Source organism: Hevea brasiliensis, chromosome 1 (assembly GCF_030052815.1).
Source record: "Hevea brasiliensis isolate MT/VB/25A 57/8 chromosome 1, ASM3005281v1, whole genome shotgun sequence".
Lineage (NCBI taxonomy): Eukaryota > Viridiplantae > Streptophyta > Magnoliopsida > Malpighiales > Euphorbiaceae > Hevea > Hevea brasiliensis.
In genome coordinates, this window is record NC_079493.1 from 3,109,480 (window position 1) to 3,129,312 (window position 19,833).

Here is a 19,833-nt window from a genome sequence, read left to right on the forward strand (position 1 = left end):
TTGAAGTAAAAACACTCATATAATATGATGAAAGAAGATACTACAACAAAAGTGAGACAAGCATAAAAACCATTAGATTCTCTCATGGATCCAATTCTTCCCCCAGCGACGATCAGACTGAGAGTTGTTCCACCCTTTGTATTGTCTCAGATTCTTTCAGCTTATCTATTGCTGGGTTCCCAGTTTCCTCTATTTGAGCTGGTAATTTATTTGGCATAGCAGCACCAATAGTAGTTGTATGATCTTCTTTCATAATGTTTAGAGGATCTTCCTTTTGAACAGCCTGAGATCCTTCTTTCTGAACAGGTGGATGATCTTTTTCAACAACCAGAGATTCTTCTTTCCAAACAGCTGAATGATCTTTTCGAACATTCATTGGGTCTTCTTTTCGAAATGGCGGTGGAGCAGCATATGCTAGCGAAGTTTGCCTAATGGTAACAGGAGGAGCTTGTTCAGGTAGTCCTCGCATCACCTGAGGGGGGAGTGATGGTGATTGGCGTTGAGGTGCAGCGTAAACAGGCACTACACTTCTTATTCTGACTGGTTGAGCCATGCCATGGCAATGTGCCCCAAATTGTCGGATAGGGACGTAAGGAGCTGCTCCTGCTGCAGGGAATTTCTGAGAATGAGTTGCCCAGAGTTCTTGAACAGGTGATTGTCGTGAAGGCGCAATTCTGTCATTTGCTGAAGTTGATGTGGACCTGGGTGGAACAGGTCTGTCAACTGCTGTAGTTGAAGTAGGTCTATTTCGAGGACCTGTCTTCAGGCAAATTAAGGGGAGGATTTTAGAAGAGGTAGCATGGGCAGGCTGTGGACTTGTTGGCCTAGGGCTCTGAATTTGAAACTTTTTTGAAAATGGTATTGGGGAGTTGGCAGAGTTTAGAGTTGCTATTTTTTCCTTCAGACGGTAATTCGATAGGGCACGTGCTATCGTGATTTGTTCTAGCTCATCATTGTTCTCTGGTTCAGATGAAGAACTTGCATCTTCCTTTGCCACTGGCCATAAAGAACAATACACATTTACGCTTTAACCATAAGCAAAATTAACAGAGATGCATTGCTAACAACTATGAGATGAGTTGAGCAAAAATTGTGGCTTGGATTAGAGTGCCAAAGGCCGGCCGAGTCACTGTGGAAATATTCCACAAGACAATCTTCCTCAGGATATACTATCATATGCAAAGTAAGTAAAATCAGGGAAACATCATCTAAAGTATATAAAGAGAGGGGCTGCTTGTGAAGAATTTTAAAGATTATAATTCAGGGCACCAAGGCAGTGCAATGCTACATGTATTTCAGCTTTGCATGTCCAAGTCAAATGAAACTCCCATCGGTGGAGATCTTTTGATAGTGCCATATTTCTTTTTTCTTTTTTTTTGAAACATTAAATTTTTATTTAGGATATCAATAACTGATTTATTGAACATCCTCCATTTGAAGAAGAGATCACTACTTAGCACTTAGTAAGTACTCCCTCCGTCCCACAAAGATAGGCTTACTTCTCATTTCACATTGATTAAGAAAATGTAGTTTAATACAGTCAAAGCAATAAATTTTGTTTAGTCTTTTCCTAATGTACCCTCCACTGATATTCCTCCATTAAAAATTAAACAATTTATGTTACTAAATTATCCTTGGAACTAATAGACTTTACTTTTCAAAGCATATTAAATAGGGGCATATTAATAAACTGATAAATAAACTATTATAATTTGGGACAGATGAAAAAGGAAAGTAAGCCTATCTTTGTGGGACAGAAGGAATATTTATTTACATACATCCATACCAATTATTTATAAAATGCAAATTTTGGCAGGGACTTACATTGCTTTAGAGATGACCAAGCTGCCATTGCTGCATTCTTCTCAGCTTGTTTCTTATTCTTGGCAGGTTCTCCTGTGAATGTAATTCCAGCCAACTCAACTGTCCCTGTAAAAACAGGTTGATGCCCCAGGCCTGACCTGAATGTTGTGTACTGCGGTAATGGAGCACCAACTCTTTGGGCAATTTCCTGTAGAAGATTCTTGTATACACCAGTTTCATCCTGAAAACAGAAACCTAACATCATGAAGATCACGAAACAAGCCAAGAATAATAAACAATGTTAATGCTCATCTTGAAGGCCAAAAATAACATAAGATTCAAAAGGAACAGCTCAGAGACATAGACATACTAATACAACATCATAGTTAAACCTTCATAAAGATACTTGTATTACCAACCACACTGAAAAGCCATTCAATGGACAGAAACCATAAAATGGCACATGATGCAATTTAGGTTAATTCATGCAAGTTTAAAATTGATGAAAGATGAACATGCATGTTTGTGAGATGAAGTACGAACAGAAAAACACCACTTATGATTCATTACTTCAGATAAGTTATGGCAGCTAATCAAAACAAAATTAGTTGAAGTTCTGTAAGCCCTTATGATACTGAAATCTTAATTGCGTTGAGACTATAATATTTGTACACTTTTACAATTAAAAGGAACAGCTCTTTAGTTCAATGGCTGTCTGATATGAATGTCATATTGAGGTCGCCTAACTATTTAACAATTTCAGTTCAGCTTGTGAGGTTGTATTCATCCTTGTAACCTTTTAATAGACCATATTACTTCCTGATAAATAATAACTAGCAAAATTAAAAGTTGATAGGATTGTAGGAGAATAATTATTCAAAAAGGAAATTTGTTTTCAAATTAAACATGTACTAGTGGAATGCTGAGAAAATCCCTAGAACTTTTGAGGCTGCAAATGTGCAGGGAAACATATGAGGATTGTGCAATTTTAAGAAGATTATAGCAACTGTACAATGGATAACATCATATGATAATATCTCCCTCGTGATTTAATTGAAAGATTTAAGTTATTTGATCATCAAGCCCAATAACCCCCATTGATTAATGTATCAAGACATCTAGATTCCCCTGTTCAGGCATCTAAATCAGGGAAACAACATAGCAATAAAGCTGTTCAAAATATTTATGACAACAAATTTTCTAGCTAAATCTTTATCCAGCATAAGATCTTTTTATCAGATACCAAATTTAAAATGAGAGAAATGACTTTCCTTTTTTTAAACCATTAAAATAATAGAAAAAGCAAAGAAAAATATGAACAGGAGAAAGTTTCTTAACAAATCTTAAAATTTCAAATTCTTTTTCCGTGTTCCTTTTTCTCGGCAACCAATCAGGCTCAACGAGAAAAGAAAAAGGACCAAAAACCCACATTCTTGAAGTGACCAAACTACCAAACTAATCCTCAGCACTGAGCAAACCAATTTCACCACCAAAGAAAAAACCCAAGTACAGTTGTTTTCCAGGTATAGAGGCAAACTACTACACGTCACAGAAACTTCCTCAGTTCCCACAGCTTTCCGTAAATCATTATATATGAAAGAGATTCATTTATTGTTTTCTACAGCTAAAGGTCAAAGAAACTGAAAATCACACAGCACTTTGACAAAAGGAACGAGGGCATTCCCGTCATTTCGACTTCAAGCCATCCCCGGCCCACAAGATACAACACCCGCCGGCGATCATCAAAGAAGCGCGTGCACAGGAAGCCGATGCACCTCCTTCAGCGCAGGATGGTCAAAACACATAAAATAAATTAAAGCCGAGGTTAATAAAAGCTCAATATAAACACGCACGGCATGGCACGGCACGGCAAGGCAAGAACAGAAGATGGGACGGCAAAAGAGGGCATTTTCGTCAATTCGAAAGCGAATTCGCCGGGGCAGTGATGCGTGCTACAAGAAGCAACACGCACAAAGGCAGAAAAAAAGTAGCGCCCCCGGCGCACGTTAGCATAAACAAGAACAGGTTACTTGAATTTTTTTTTTCTGTTACCTATTTTCCCTCTTCCATTTCGCAGTCAAGCTTGGAAGAAGAATAAGAAGAAGAAGCAAACAACAAGAACAATGGTGTGCATTAATAAAAGAAAATTTTCAAAAAAATTATTGAAAAATTTAGTAAAAGGAAGAGGAAGCAAAAGAAGAAGAAGAGCGAGTGTAACATGCTTACGAGAATGCGGGCGGCAAGGGAGTGAGAGGGGCCACGGTTGGAGAGAGAGTTGAGGGCAACCTCAGCAGCGGAGTGTTCCGCCTGACGCAGGGTGGAGCAATAGTGGGGGCTCTCGAAGATCTCGCCGTTGAAGTTAACAGTAGCCTTGAATCTGGGGGCGTGGTCAGGGCCTTCCCTTACGCAGGTATAAGAGGGAAGGTTGAAGCAGCTCCTCTGGGCCAGCTCCTGCAGCTGGTTTTTGTACATTTCGACCTCTCTACCTCTTTATCTTGCTGAATTTCCGTCGCCTTCTTTCCTTCTCTATGTTTCTTTCGTTTCCTTGAGGTGGAGGGAAGAGAATGGAGGAATAAGGACGGAGGTGAAAAGGAATGGGTCCGGCAAGATCAAGGTTTTTAGGGTTTTGTTTTTGGGATTGAACAGAGGAAGAAGAAAGAGAGGGAAGAGAGAGAGAGAGAGGAGAGAGAGGTAGAGAGGAGTAATGAGTAATTTTGTTGGGTGGAGAAGTTCTTTTAGTTTTTTTTTTTTTTTTTTAATTATTAAAATATTTGTAATTTGTTAATGCTTTTATTGTTTTCAGTCAACTGAACGTTAGGCTGCATGGAAGTGATCTTTCCTCTTCATTATTTTCCAATTTTTTTTATGTAGAAAATTTTTATTATTTATTTATTTTAAAAATAAAAAAAAAATAATTACGACACCGTTTCTCATTTTCTACATTTTAAAAAAACAATTAAATTATATTTATTTAATTAATATTTAAGGTATATTTAATAAAAAATTAAAAAATTAAAAAATAAAAAATATTTTTAACTAAACCTCCTAATGAAATAAAATATTAATTAATGAAAAATTAATTGATTTTTTTAATATTTAAATAATATTAATAAAAAATTAAAAATTATAAAAATAATAATTATCTTTTATTAATATTATATAAAATACTTTTTAAGTATAGATACCTATTAATCAAATATTACTGTGTAATTTCTTAAAAAAATTACTAATTTTATTTTTAAATTTGAGATAATTATAATAAAAAATTATTTTTTTTAAATATATAAAATAAATAGGTTATAATAATTGGAATGTGTGTTAGTAATGTGAAAAAATAGTTGGATTTAATGATAAATGTGAGAATGGGGTCAAATCAGAAGAAAAGAAAAAGGAGAAGAAAGGTGGCAAGCACCGAGGCTAAGGCCATACAAAAGCTTTATTAATTAGGAACCGCGTTTGGGGACCCAAATGCCAATTGGCATTCATTGCTTTTTATCATATCTGCCTCCAACTTCAATCCCCACTAGACTCGAGCATTTACGGGTATTTAATTAGATAGAATTCTAATAGAATTACGGATTTTGAATGGTATACAATTTTTGTTGAAAATGATTTAAGTTTAAAAAATAATATTAATTAGATATAAAAATATATATTTATTATAATACAAATTGAATAATTTTCTTAATATTTTGAAAATTTTTAAAGGTATATTATTAATAAGATATAAATTTTAACCCTTTATATTTCGAGATAAAACTAAATTAATTATTATTGTTAAATTAAAATATCAATTAAATAATAAAAATCTATCAATTTTAATTTAATAATATTAAAATTAGTTTTAAAATAATCAAATAACTAATTTAAATATTAATTAAAGTTGTATTAACAAATTGAATGATGAAATGAATTATACTTACCAAGATTCATAAATATTAATATGCATGCATATCATCCACCTAGTTTAATTATTTATGTAATTAATAAATATTAATTTAAATCTCGAATAGTACAAGTTTCTCATTCCATCATTAAATTTAATTAATTAATTACATATATATATGTATATATTTATAATTATTATTTTTATAATTTTATTAATAATATTTCATTAATTATAATTTTATAATTATTATTAATAAAGTATAACAAATAAAGAAATTTATTTATAAATAAATTTCATCATTAAATTCACTTAAAATAAAATAAAATTTATCAAAAAATTAAATCAAACAGAGTCTTAATTTCAGTTTAATTAATATAATGTTTACCTTACTTAAAATGTTATTAAAAGGGTCTAACTTTGATTAATAAAAAGTTAAAATTCTTACCAACCGAATTAAATCTTTAAGCACATTATTGAGGAACAACCTTAAAATTAAGTTAGGGGTGTTTGAGATTAGAACATAGAAAAAGGTTTTAGAAGAAAATAAAATATTAAATTATTACATGGAGTGTAATAAATTGAGTGTTTGTATAGTCTGCGACATTAACTACATGCAATTAAATGAAACTTCAATGCTGGATAATGATTTCACAACCTCCTCCTTCCATTATATGTACTAATATTAATATAACTTGCTTTTAATTTCTCCTCTCATTTAAAAATTATATATATATATATATATATATAAACGAAGAAAATAATTTAACACATTATATGGAAAATTTTATATCGAAATTTTGAATTGATTTTGTATATTATTAGTGGCAAAATGTTCAATTTAGTCTCTATATTTATTGAAAAAGTTTAATTTAATATATTTTTAATTTTTTATTAAAATTAGCTTATATATTTTAATTTAAACTTAATTTAGCTCATAAAATAAAATTTATGGGCTACATTTCTTGATTTAAATAAAAAATTAAGAAGTTTAATTTCTTAATTTTGAGAGTGAATTTATTGATTTAAAAAAAAAAAAGAAATCTCAATTTTTTTATTTCCTTAAATTTTAGGCTAAATTGAGATTAAATTGAAATTTCTAAATCAAATTAAAAAAAAAATAAACTAAATTAAATTTTTTCAATAAGTAAAAGAGCGTAATTAAGCTTTAAACCGTTATTAGTGAAAAGAAAAAAAAAATGTTGGCGTTAGTATTAGGGCAAAACTAGAAATTTAACTTTCAAAGGTCTAAAATAAATATTAAAAAGAAATTAAATAAAATATTAATAAAATATACATATTAAAATAAAAATATAAAATATTAACAAATTAAAATCAAATAATGTAAAAATATGAATTAATTTACACAAAGATAAAAATATATATTAGAGAGGCAAACTGTATTTAAAAAAAATTAAAATTTATAGATAAAATTTTAATTTAAAATATTTTGAAAGAGGAAAATAATAATTTAAAAAAAATACTAAAATTATGAATAAAATTTTAATTTCAAAATTTTCATTAATTTAAAAAATGATTAATTTTCATATATATAGTTATATAATCTAATCAACATTTTTTCCTTTTTTAAAAAAAAATAAAATAAAAAATTTATTTTCATTATCAAATCAAGCACAAAAGGGGTAAGTGAGCACTACCCACAAAAGATTTATTCATAATGACCTAAATAATGGGATGGACAACAATAGTCAACTCATGATATAACCAAATCACGTGACAAGAAGAACCAAGGTCACGTGCCTTGTGTATAATAGGGGAAAAAAATTAATAAAAAATTATTGGTTGAATTTAGGTATGCAAGTGGTGGCCTCCACACCATAGTGCATACTTTTAATAAAAATGATGGTTTGATAATAATGTTCTAGTCAGAGAGATGACTATGGGAATCCCAATCTCTTCTTATGCCAAAGTACAAAACTACCCTCAAGAGGAGTGAATGGTATGAAATTTTGGGGTTGATTTGACAAGGGTATTATAGTCATTGAGTTGCTGCAAATAAAACCCTATACTTCATTATCATGGAGAAGGTGAGTGGGGAACAAACTTTAAATTGATGAAGTTTGACTATTAAAATAGCGAATGTGCCACCAAACCAATGAGTTAATTACTTTTGACAATTTGGAGCCATATTTGCAACTTTGAAAAGTTATGCAATTCCAGTCTAAATTTGATATAGAATGCAGTTATTATAAACTCAAGCCTAGATTAAATATTATATATATTAATTAATTTTATATTTAATTTAATAATTAATAAACTTATTCTTATATATAAACTCGAATTTATATTAAATGTACTCTTTGATGTTTAATGATATTATATTTGAAGTTTCTTCTTAGGAGTGACAATAGGTCAAATTTTTGTAAGTACCTAATTCGACTGAATCATAATAAAATGAGTTGTGGTAATATATAATTGAGTTTGTGATAGATTTGAATTTAAAATTTAATGTTGGATATCATTACTAGAACCTATTTATATAAATATTTAATTAAATATAAAATATATATTTTCTATAATAATATTTATAAATTTTTATATATTTTATTTTATATAAAATAAAATTCAAATATTTTATGAAATTATTAATATTTTAAAATATAAATTATTAATAAAAATAATTTATATGTAGATTTTTAATTAAAATATATAAAATTAAATGGGTTCGAGTATTTTTTGAATAATAATAATCAGATTTGAAACTAGTTAGTTAATTGAGAAATAATTTTAATCAAATTTGAAATGAATTCGAGTTTTAAAAGTATTAATTAAGTTTATATTTAGATAAAAAAATTTTCGTGGGCATCCTATCTATCGCCATCCCATTTCCTCCTTATTGAAATTTAATTTTATTAGATAAATAATATATTTTCAATTATTGAACTAAATCAAGCTAAGCCTTTCCTCCGCTCTTTTCTTGCTTGTTGATGACTAAGTTACTTTGATATATGCAATTTCAATACCTACAATCAAAGAGGAATCTTAGAGGAGATCTTTGATTCTAATTATTGCTAAATTAAAAGTTTGTATTTTGATATGAGAATAGTTTATTAAAATATGATAAATTGTACGCCTAATTGATGATTATTTATAATTGAAGAGTCCACTTTCTGTGTTGAAGTAAGTAATTGAATCCCTAGTATGTCGAGTACCCAGTCTTGCACTCAATTATATTTTTTAGATTTCACCTAGGTCATGTTGAGTATTGAGTCTGGCATTCGATTATATATTTTTGGACTTCAGTTGAGCCTTTTCGAGTCCTTGAGAAAAAAAATATATATATATATCGAGTCTTGCACTTGGTTATATTTTTACGAATTGTTCAACCCAGTCTTATTTCAGACTTCACTTAAGTCCTAGAGTACAGAGTTTGGCACTTGGTTACATATTTTTGGATTCACTTGATGGTAAATTATTAAACACATCCCGTATACATACAATTTTACTCACAAAATAATGAGTTCTATCTTCTTACTTCTAAGATATAATTTTTTTTATGTGAATAAAAAGTACACTATTTTTTAATATATCAGATGTACTCAATAATTTGCTCAATAGAACTCTATTAATTTCATTTAAAATAAATTGTAAAAAAATTAATTAAATTACCATATGATATTTATTTTTATTTTTTTAAAAATAATTTTTTTCAAGTTGATTAAATCCTTTAATTTTAAAAATGAAAATTAGTAAAAAAAAAATTCATTAGATTAATTTTTTTTTTTTTGGTAAAATTTTAAATTCCAAACATAGAGATTGAGTATTGGTTTTGCCTAGTGTTAGACATTAAAAGATGAATAAAGTTTACTCAAACAACATTATTATTATTATACCAAAGGAATCCTCTCTTTTTTATTTCTGATGTAAAAGGAGAACAAAATGGTAGAAAAATTCACACAAATAGCATGTGTTTGGACACGCAAAGGAGGGCAATAAATGGCATGTGCTCATTTAATGGAGAGAGAGAGAGAGAGAGGAGATGTTACAAGGACAGCGTTCCCACTCGGACCCCATTAATGATTGCAGTAAACGATGGAGCCGTTGAAGCAGGTCACCTGTCCATCCAACACCTTCCCCACCATATTTACATATTTAGACTTGACCAGAATTCACATAGCATCCATCTCATCTCTCCCCCGTCTCCTCAAAATACTATTAGGGCTTTCTCCTGCATGCAAGAAAAATTATAAAGCACCAGCACAAGGTCTTGCTTTACCGGTTCGCTGGTAAACTTGGGGGTAATTAACACTAATCATATGCATTTTTATGGTCATGCTTTTAATAGGGGCTTTTGTTGCAACATAGTCATCTAAACATCTCAAAGAGAACACCATTAGAATAAGGATCGCATGGCAATTATCAGCATAGTCTCGAAGATGTGAAATTCACAGAAATATTGCAAACTTGACTGACACTACCTGCTAAGGAAAAGGAATGTACATGTTATCAGATTTCAATCCTGGATGAGGAAGAGGAAAGAATACATTACAGAACAATAGAATCCAAATGGTCAATTTGTGTGTGCTTTAATCACAGGATCCAAGAGTATTCACTGGAATCTCCTTCCTTGAAGTTCTCTTACATGTTGGAAAACAAAACTAGCACAAGACTGCTGCTACAATTAAAAGACTGCTCTTTTTCATTTTTTGGCAACTACATCAGGATGCAAATATATGCAAACCTTTAGAAAAATAAATAGAACAAATTGGTAGTAAACTGTTAGTGTATGCAAATTCGCTGTGGGTAGAGGGGAAAATTATGTGAGATTTTTATTAAATTAACGTGCTAGTATAAATGCAGTGTTGCAAATATTTTGGGATATCACCATGAAAAAGGGCTTGCTCCCAGCAAAAAAATCTCATTTTCCACATCTTTCACCCATTGACAAACCCTGTTGCAAGTCTTTATTGCCAAAGCCTGCAAATTCAATTCAAACAATAAGTTTACCATTCCATTTACGGTATCTTGGATAAAATGTCAAATATTGATGGCCTTGTTGCTTAGTGTGCTAGATGGTTGTTCCAACAACTAAAATCATTCGTACAGTTATTCAACAGATGAAGTCTGATCAAATGCTAAGACAATACAAACAAGATAAAGGATTTTAAGACTCATTTCCTCTCTCTCAAATTATCTTTGCACTGTGCATTTTTCCCTAAAACTTGATGATTTTTTAATATCTGAATTATCTAAGGTATTAATTATATGACTTATTTGATGGCAAATTATGATTTATAAAGGCTAATGAGGAAAGTCTTACTGCTTTAGTGTGTGGATGAGTAGGCCTAGGTTTTGACTTGTCACGCAAACGGTGAGTATGTTTAAAATTAAAATGTATATGCATGAACAAATGTCAAACCTTGTCCGCAAGAGGATCAAATGCTGCATAAAGTTCAAAATCTGAAGTGACCCAACAGAATAGAACTGTCACAAATGGAGAAAAAAAAAAGAAAAAAAAAAGAAAGAAATATGAAATCACCATGACAGTTTTTTTTTTTTTTAATCTAATATGAGCTAAAATAAAATCTAATAGAAGACAATGTAACAAAGTAGCACACAAATACCATAATTCTCATCTCTTCTAAACTGTGTTTTGTGGGGCCTATTTCCCTGATCATGCATGGAAGCATAAACTTTCTGATAAGCTCTATATAATCTGCAAAAACAGGATAGTAGATCTTCAACTGATACAATAAAAGCCAGAAGCATCTCTGCCGCATAGGGTTACCTTTTCTGCTGTTGCGGACTATTTATTGGTGAAGAAAACTCAGAAGATACATATTGATCCAGATATATACTGCGATATATAAAATGCCAAAGTCCAGCAGGACCGCCAATTCCTAAATGTGATTCCCTGAATCTTTCAGGCGAACCCGTTGATAGTTTATGCTGACCTAAATGAGGAGAAGCAGTTCCTGAACGAGGCAATGAATCACCAGGCAGATCCTCAACAGGCATCCCCCCATCTAGCATGGATCTTTGAACTTCGCTAAGAACATTAGACTTTAAAAGAACTGTTTCAATACGAATCCTGTAAAGTTTTTGTCAAAAATTCTGAACATGATAGAAGGATGGAAAAGCATAAATATTATTTACTGGTCAATAAATGAAAATTCAAATTCAATAGAGGTGCCCAGAGAAAGATACTGCATTCTTCTTCTATCCTGTCATTGAAGTTATGAAGGAAGAGAAAAAGAAATACTAAGAATAAAACAAAGAGAAGTGAAACTTAATTCCTTCAACCTAGTTTCAGAATCAAAAATTGATTAGAAGTGATAAGAAAATTGGTGCTTTTACACTAATATGATTATCGGTTTCCTTATTTATATAAACAGGTCTGTTGTCCACCAATGATACATAGAAGCAATGCTTTTTGAACTTACAAACAACAAAGTCTTATGCACAAATCAAATTCAAAGTTTTTTGGATTTAGTATAATAGGCACTGAAATATATTTGATTTATATTCTGAATCATAATAAAAATAAAATTTCAAGTAAATTGGAAACTTATAAGAAATAAATTTGTTTCAATTGAATTATGGAAGTGTAAATTTCAGTTTGATGCTTCAGAAACTTATTCAATAACATGGAACTTGATGAATGTTTAAGGATTTTACTATTTCTAATTTGTTTAGAATGCTTTTGAAAATTAAGAATGTAGAGAACATTCAATTTAGAGAAAAAAAAAAGGTCTCAATTGAATCCTGCTCTTTATAGAACAGATTTTGGATCATATTTGAAAATCCATAAAGACCTCAAATAGTAATATTGAATTCTCTTCTAATCTTTCCACTTTTGGAAAGGAATATAAAGTGGGACTGTAATTTATCTCTTATTCTTTCTTCACTTGGTCCAAACAACAGAAATTTTTGAATATCTCTACTGCTCTCAATCCAAGGTTGATTATCCACTAAACTTGTATCTTACAATCAAGGTTACCTGCAATCCTTAAGATGGTAGAAGGCATCTGAACTAGTAGTAAGCAGCACCAAGTATGTGTCAACCTGCCACAAGAGAGTATAAGTGTCATTTCATTTTCAATGGCGCTGTAGCAACAAACAAGAACACAACTTCAACCATTTAATGTAAATGAAAAATATGATTTAGAGGTCAATGATTAGTCCTATAATCATGACAGGAACCTAGAAATTTGTATGAATCAGAAAAAATGCTGAGAAACTAAATATGACTCACATCAAGATAATGGACATACGCATACAAAAATGCCACAGGATTATATCTTGGGAGGCAAATTGGTGAGAAAGATTCAGATGTCCTGCATAAAGCCCAAATAATATGTAAGGCTATACTCTTAAAAAACAATTCATAAATCACCACCATACATCAATTATAAAGTCAGTCTCATCCACTGAAGAAGAAGGAAGAAAGAAAGAAAGAAAGAAAAAAGCAAAGTCAACAACAATCAAAGGGCGAATGAAGTTCCATTGAGACTATATATATATATATATATATATATATATATATATATAACTTGTACAAATAAATAAAGAATTAAGTTGTAACAATTTCCAACAAATTACAAAAATATAAATGAATGGAAAAGTTGAGAATTTGGGCATGTTAATGCCTACAAATATAGAAAAGAATAATGGAATTTCTCTGAACTCTTGTCGATCATAAGCCTATCAACTCCAAGAAAAAGTTTTTTTCTTCCAAAGAGAGATACCGATAAATGGACTGAAGATTTTTACTACTTTACAGTAATACTAGTAGTGTATTACATTTGTTAGTCAAATTACACATTTAACATGTCCATAAAAGATCATTAACAAGAGAAAGTCAATTCTACTTGCCTAAATGATTCTGATGACATAATAAAGTTGGAAAGTAGCATCATGTCATCAGGATGGAGAGAAGCTTTTTGAGCACCAACTAGACAAACAACCTGAAATCAAGGTTCAAGTCATCAAGTGCTCTAGCTAGTAAACGATTTCAAGCCAAAAAATAGCTAAAGCTTTAAAAGAGGGTATTGCTAAGCATAAAATAGATGGACAAACAAAAAGGGGGAGACAAATATATTTACTTTGTGTTTGCACATTAATATTGCAAAGAGGACTCCTGAATCAGTAACATCTTGCAATATAGCACCCGCAGCTTGCCTTGTTGCATAAGCTAGGGGAAGACAAGTATATGCATGAAGAAATGTGGCTGGATTCCTGGCAAATCAAATTACATCAGTACTATATGATTTAGAATAGGGGCAGAAAGACACGGACATTCAACCATGCAGCTTATTCATAGCTAGATAAAACAAAAATGTAAGATATCTTTTACATTGTTCATGAACATTCTCCTGCAACACAAGAATTTTTGTTCCCTTGTTTTGGTTTCATGCAGGAAAATTTTATATCAATAAAATGTACTGCATATTCCATGAGGGGTTCTATTGTTCTGCTACAGCAGCTCATGAAATCAACACAACAATAAGAACAAATTCCCATCATCAGAAGCAAGGTTAAAATTTTTATTGTCCAAACTCCAAACTCCAACAAAAGTAGGCATCCAAAATGAGGGCAGAGAAACAAACCAACTAAATGAATGTATGAGTGATGAGAAGACAACATCCGTTCCTCCAAGCAAGGGTGTCATATCAAACTTTGGATTCTTCTCGAAACATCTATTTACTGACTTTGTTAAAATGAGTATCATCTGCATCAACATCACAAATCACAATAAATAACATGAGAAAAAAGTGTAACTGCACAAGGAATTTTTGTTCACTGAAAAAGTAAAATAATAATTAGAAAGAATGTGGAATGAGGGAATTAATGGCTACCTGACAGTAGATAAGCTCCAATTGCCCCCTCAGTGATTCAAATGGTTCTTCTGTGCAGCTGATGCAAACTAGGTAAATTGGTCCTTTCACAAGAAAAACCACCTAAACAAACAAAAGTTTCTCACAATTTGGTATACTTGAGAATGCTACATTCCCCTCATGCATCCACTAAGAAATCTATTTCAAGTAAAACTAATAAGCACTACAAGGACTTTTGGAGTAATACGTTATAATTAAAGAGGATGAAATAGATTGTTGAACAGTAGTCCAGAAGTTATATTACCAAGAGCACAAAAACAGAGATTTTCAAAGAAAGCAACTAGAACAATGGTAATGAACAAAAATATGAAGGCCACAAGATAATATATGATCATACCTGATGCTTTCCTGCCCTGACCAATTTGACACGATCCCCCCTGAAAAGCATATAATGAAGGAAACTATTGTGAGTTCTGCATAGGATTGACTTCACACTAAAAATTCTCCAACTAATGGGTGTTGAAAAGAGAAGATTTCTTATATTCATGTACCCATTCTCCACAAAGGAAATGATGGCTTGCAAAGTTGCTGAAAATCCAGCCAGCTTGTGCTCATCACCGTATCTGGAATTTAACAAGAGATGTTGAACAGGACAAATAAATTACTGAACAGAAGGTATTAATTTTCACTCTATTCTGTAAGGAGGTGGATAAACCTGGAATATATTGGCTTCCCAGAGTGACTCAATATAAAGAAATGCTTCTTCCTTTTCCTCCATGATATGGAAGCATCATCCTGTACTTCATTTATTAATCAAAAGGGACACAATATTGCAGGAGTCCAGTGAAATTTTATACTTATTGACATAAATCGTAGCTAATAAAATGAATAAATTATAGAAATGTGGCCAAAATTTGAAAAATATACAACCATTGAATGAACTGTATAATAATCAAATTAACTAGTAACTGATAACAGAACATGTGGCATGTGGTGTACAATACAACTTATGAAAACTCCATTTTTATCCACTATTATTTCTAACGGCAATTTGAAGATTAAACTGTGGGAGATGTTCATGTGCAACCGTAAGCTGGAAGGGCAGGGTGCTCTTCTCAAGCCTATGAGCGAGTGCAAGATTGTCGTAGAGTTTATTATCAGCATTCATATTATGTGATTATTCCAACAGAAAAGACTGTTTCACCTATTCATCACAGGAAAAAAAAAAAGATCCAAAGAAGTATTACCACAATAAGAAACTGCACATAGTTAAAACTTTATGTGCTCTTTTTTCCCTTCCTCCTCAATGAATATTTAAAAATCACACACGTATCGGAACAAGCAGGAAAGCACTAGTAACAGAATATCAAAGATTATTTTACCTCTTCCTCACTTTTCAGCTTCTAACATTTCTCTTAAAATTTGCATATTGTTAAGGGTTCTCTTGTTTCCTTTATTTAAAGTTTCCTAGAGAAAAAAAAGGAAATTGTCCATCAGGTCAGCAAGCCCATGAGAGAAGTGGCTATTCTATCTAGTAAACTGAGTACTAGATGACCTGTCTATCTACTGTTGGTGGTTAGGCACCATTTGTTGGTCCTCAGTTATTATCTTATTAGTTCCCTAAATAGAGTTTTCTCCCACTAAATTAAAACAGACTGGAAACCTAACTTTCCAATTTAGGTTGTGCCAAAATCATACATTTTATAGAAAAGTAGTGATGAACACTTCTAAAACCCTACAGAACAAGTAACTAATTATGGCAAACATCTTCACAAAGCCTAAGAAAAGCATACTTTAGAGAGAGCTATTCATTAAATTAATATTGTTAGATGTCTTACAGCAAAGTGGAACTTTGGCAAATATGTCAAACCGAAAATTATGAACTCCATTTTTAATGCTAATGCAGATGAACTAGAGATATATTAACTACAAAGAGAAGTAAAGAACATAACGTCCAACTAGGGGTGTGCAAACGGTCGGTTCGGTTCCGAACCGAACCGATAAAACCGAAAATCGAAAATAAAAAATTTTTAAAACCAAACCAAACCGATTAATAAGAAAAAACCGAACCGAACCAAACCGATAAATATCGGTTCGGTTCGGTTTTAAACCGATCAAACCGAAATTTATAAATTGAGCTTTTGATTTCCAATTGGGTTCGGTTCGATTTTAAACTGATCAAACCTAAATCTTAAGGTTCGATTTGATTTTCTTTGATTTCCTTGATATATATATATATATATATATATATATATATATATATATATATATAATTTCAATTCGGTTCGATTTTTTTATTTTTTATGAAAATAACCAAACTGATTAACCGAAATTATAAAAAATCATAAACCGAATCGAACCGATTGAGTTTTAAAACCAAATCGATTGAACTGAATTGATTCGGTTCGGTTCGATTTTTCGGTTTAAACTGAAAAATGCTCTCCCCTACGTCCAACCATCATTTCCTACAGATTCCTAAGAAAGTAGCAGCCAGGTAAAGAAATTAACGTATAAGGTTTCAATTACGAGTTTGCTTTGAGTAAAATGCCAGCACAAGCAGCAAGGACTCATTGTAGAACAGCTTCCCCCCATTCAACACATCTTCTAAAGTCACTGGTTAGATCTTCATTGAAGGCAAGAGATAAGAACGAAATTTAATCTTTCTTCTGTCAATATCTATTCATCAACAAATTTATATTTCAATTAGGTTACCAGAATGAATTTTATCAGCTTTGTAATGGGTTAACAGCTAACAGCAAATAACTGTTCCAGTTTTATACCATATACAAAATTGGGAATATAGTGAACTGTATAACTAACCATCTATAATTCACAAATGACATAAGTTACAAGAATTTAATGCGCTCCATTAAATTTATTACGAAATTAAGAAAAAAATGGAGTGAATAAAGGAAAGAAAATCCACAAGTAGAATAGTGCCAAAAGCACAGTACCTCATCGACATGCCGTTTCCCTGGCACCCAAGCTGCTTGTGAGTCCAAAATCCCATCGACACCGCCATCATTCCCAACCTCCTGCACCTCATCTTCACTCACTTCGCCAATCTTCGAAGCACTCGTAGCGCTACTACTGCCTCTCTCGCCGGCGTATCCACTACTGCTAGGGCTCGAAGGCCCATCCACTTCCAGTTCTGAATTCGTCCTCCTCCACACAACACCATCACCACCACCACCACTAACACTGTCGCCAATGCCCCTTGCGTCGCTTCCGACCTCAATTATCTCTTCTAGAGCGTTGAATCTTTCGTGATTACCGTTATCGTCCATCGATCCATTAAACGGTGACCCTAGTTGATGCTCCGCCGGTGCTTCATCGTTTTGGACGATGGTATTGGATTCTTGAATAGTAAGTGATTCGAATTTGTTATCAAAGAGCTTACTGTTAGGCTCTGAAGCGTCGCCGGAGGAGGTGGAATCAGAAGCGGCAGACATATACTAGGAAGTTAACTTGGAGATTTCGGAGAGAAATGGTTTACAGATAGAGGAAGAGAGAAAGAGAAAAGGTAGATTTTTTGAAGAGAAGTGGTTGTTGGTGGTCTACCAGTCGTTGGTGGTGGTTTCAAAGCTCTGAGAATAAGAAGCGATGAGAGAGGAGGTCTGACCGGTAGGTGATTCGGGTTTCTTGGATCCGATCCGACTTCAGTCGTTGTGCTTGTGCGGGTGTACTATAGGCGTTAAACAGAAAATACACTGAAGCAAAGCATGAAGATGTGTGTGTATATATATATTATATATATATATTTTAAAAAATAATATGTTTATGTTAATATTGTTAAATATTTAACTGTATGCTAAATTGATTAAAAATTTTTGTTAGATAAATTATTTGAAATGTTATAATTTAAATGATTGATTATCTTTAAAAAATTATAAATTTCATTTTTATTATTATTATCATTTAAATTAATCGTTAATAATTTTTCTTTTATGTGATATCTCTTAAGCCTCTTATCTTAAGCACTTATTGATGTAATTTATATTTTATTTTTTTAAAAAAATTAAAATAAAAATAAAATTAAGTTAAGAAAATATTATGTAAAATTTTAGAATAATTTTCTCTCTATTTTGAAGAGAAACTGGATGATAAATAAAAAAATTATATTTTTATCTTTATAATTATTATTTTAATTATAAATAAAAAATAAATATTTCATTATTCAAAGTTTACTTTTTTTTTTCTCTTATTTTGCTTTTCAATATCCAAACAAATGAAGAAAAAATTTTCTTTCTATTCACCTATATTTTCCTCATTTTATTTTCTTTCTCTTCTCAAAGGGTTTTAGGCATTATTATCGTGGTTAGAATATCTTCTAAATAAATTCATGTCTATTGAGATTAAATTTTTTATTTGAATAATCTTTTCATTTTAATACTTATAATTATAATATTCTTATACATTTTATACACATTGATAATATTTTTTTTCAAATAATTTTAAGAATACATTTTCCCATTCAGCTATGTAATAGAAAATCTTTTGTTTCATATTTTGGATGGTGAGGCAGTGAGGAAAGTATATTCCATTTTATAGAATATGTAGTACCGCACTATTGCTTTGACAAGGAAAGAGTGGTGTTGCCCAACAGCTTGTTATTACCTCGCTGAAATACCTCTAAAAATGGGAACAAATGCAGGCCCAACATTCTGAAATGACCCATATCGTCCGATATGCACGCGGGATCAGCCACCTATTGTTTGACGTAAGTGCAACCTTCACGTAATATCCTTAATTTTTAAATTTATTATTTTATAAATAAATATTATTATTTTATTTTATTTAAATTTTAAAAATTATTTAAAATTTTTAAGATTTTAAAAATTAGGTATGATTTTTTTAAAATATAAAATTTTGATAATTTTTAAAAAAATTCATTTAAATACCACGTGATAAAATTAAAAATATATTTAGACTCTATGAATTTTTTTGAATTTTATAGAATTTTTTCGAAATTTTGGGATCTCATTTTGAGTCCCAAAGCAAAGTAAAATTTTAAAATTTTGTATCATGAATCGGACTGACCGAATCGAACCGAACCGATCCGACTGATCGAATCGGAACAGCCTTCTTCTTTCTTTTTCCTTGCTCCCCGCTCGTTCCCGGCCCTCTTTCTCTCTCTCCCGCTTTCTCTCTCCTCCCTCCTCCCCACGCCAACCAGCCACCACCCAGCCCTCCTCCCCTTGCCGGCGCACTACCTCAGCTCCTCCCCCTCACCGGTTGCTATCTGAAACGCCGGAAAAGGCGCATGAAAACCACCCAGCACGTCGTTTCAGCTTCCCGACCAAAATTTGACCGATCCAACCACCATTTGGGCTGGGTCTTGTGCCA

The 19,833-nt window shown here is 31.6% G+C and overlaps 2 protein-coding genes across 3 annotated transcripts; both read right to left on the reverse strand.

Moving 5' to 3' along the window:
• Positions 1-4,532, reverse strand: LOC110648716 (double-stranded RNA-binding protein 2). Of its 2 annotated transcripts, none has more exons than XM_021803044.2 (3): positions 4,030-4,532; positions 1,825-2,044; positions 1-996 (listed from the first exon to the last, which is right to left on the reverse strand). In XM_021803044.2, the coding sequence occupies exons 1-3, from the start codon at positions 4,273-4,275 to the stop codon at positions 113-115; spliced, it is 1,350 nt and encodes a 449-aa protein (XP_021658736.2). In that variant the 5' UTR covers positions 4,276-4,532; the 3' UTR covers positions 1-112. The 2 variants fall into 2 exon arrangements, with proteins under 2 accessions (XP_021658736.2, XP_021658737.2); XM_021803045.2 differs by lacking the exon at positions 4,030-4,532 and adding an exon at positions 3,142-3,913.
• Positions 4,533-10,043: 5,511 nt separating this feature from the next.
• Positions 10,044-17,939, reverse strand: LOC110648715 (vacuolar fusion protein MON1 homolog). Its single transcript, XM_058140955.1, has 14 exons — positions 17,442-17,939; positions 15,203-15,282; positions 15,039-15,110; positions 14,885-14,924; positions 14,509-14,610; positions 14,260-14,381; positions 13,756-13,888; positions 13,526-13,617; positions 12,906-12,987; positions 12,651-12,715; positions 11,439-11,741; positions 11,275-11,366; positions 11,070-11,134; positions 10,044-10,627 (listed from the first exon to the last, which is right to left on the reverse strand). Exons 1-14 carry the CDS (start codon positions 17,937-17,939, stop codon positions 10,532-10,534), a joined length of 1,842 nt encoding a protein of 613 aa, XP_057996938.1. The 3' UTR covers positions 10,044-10,531.
• Positions 17,940-19,833: the final 1,894 nt, after the last annotated feature.

What these genes read in the sequence shown, in the direction of transcription:
- LOC110648716 (XM_021803044.2), bottom strand. Translation starts at nt 4,275, where the DNA reads ATGTACAAAAACCAGCTGCAGGAGCTGGCCCAGAGGAGCTGCTTCAAC. An exon ending in CCCTTGCCGCCCGCATTCTC is followed by an intron (nt 2,045 to 4,029) that starts GTAAGCATGTTA and finishes TTCTGTTTTCAG; the next exon opens with GATGAAACTGGTGTATACAA. An exon ending in TTGGTCATCTCTAAAGCAAT is followed by an intron (nt 997 to 1,824) that starts GTAAGTCCCTGC and finishes CTTTATGGCCAG; the next exon opens with TGGCAAAGGAAGATGCAAGT.
- LOC110648715 (XM_058140955.1), bottom strand. Translation starts at nt 17,939, where the DNA reads ATGTCTGCCGCTTCTGATTCCACCTCCTCCGGCGACGCTTCAGAGCCT. An exon ending in TATTAATGTGCAAACACAAA is followed by an intron (nt 13,618 to 13,755) that starts GTAAATATATTT and finishes CCTTGATTTCAG; the next exon opens with GTTGTTTGTCTAGTTGGTGC. An exon ending in CGTATGTCCATTATCTTGAT is followed by an intron (nt 12,716 to 12,905) that starts GTGAGTCATATT and finishes CTCTTGTGGCAG; the next exon opens with GTTGACACATACTTGGTGCT.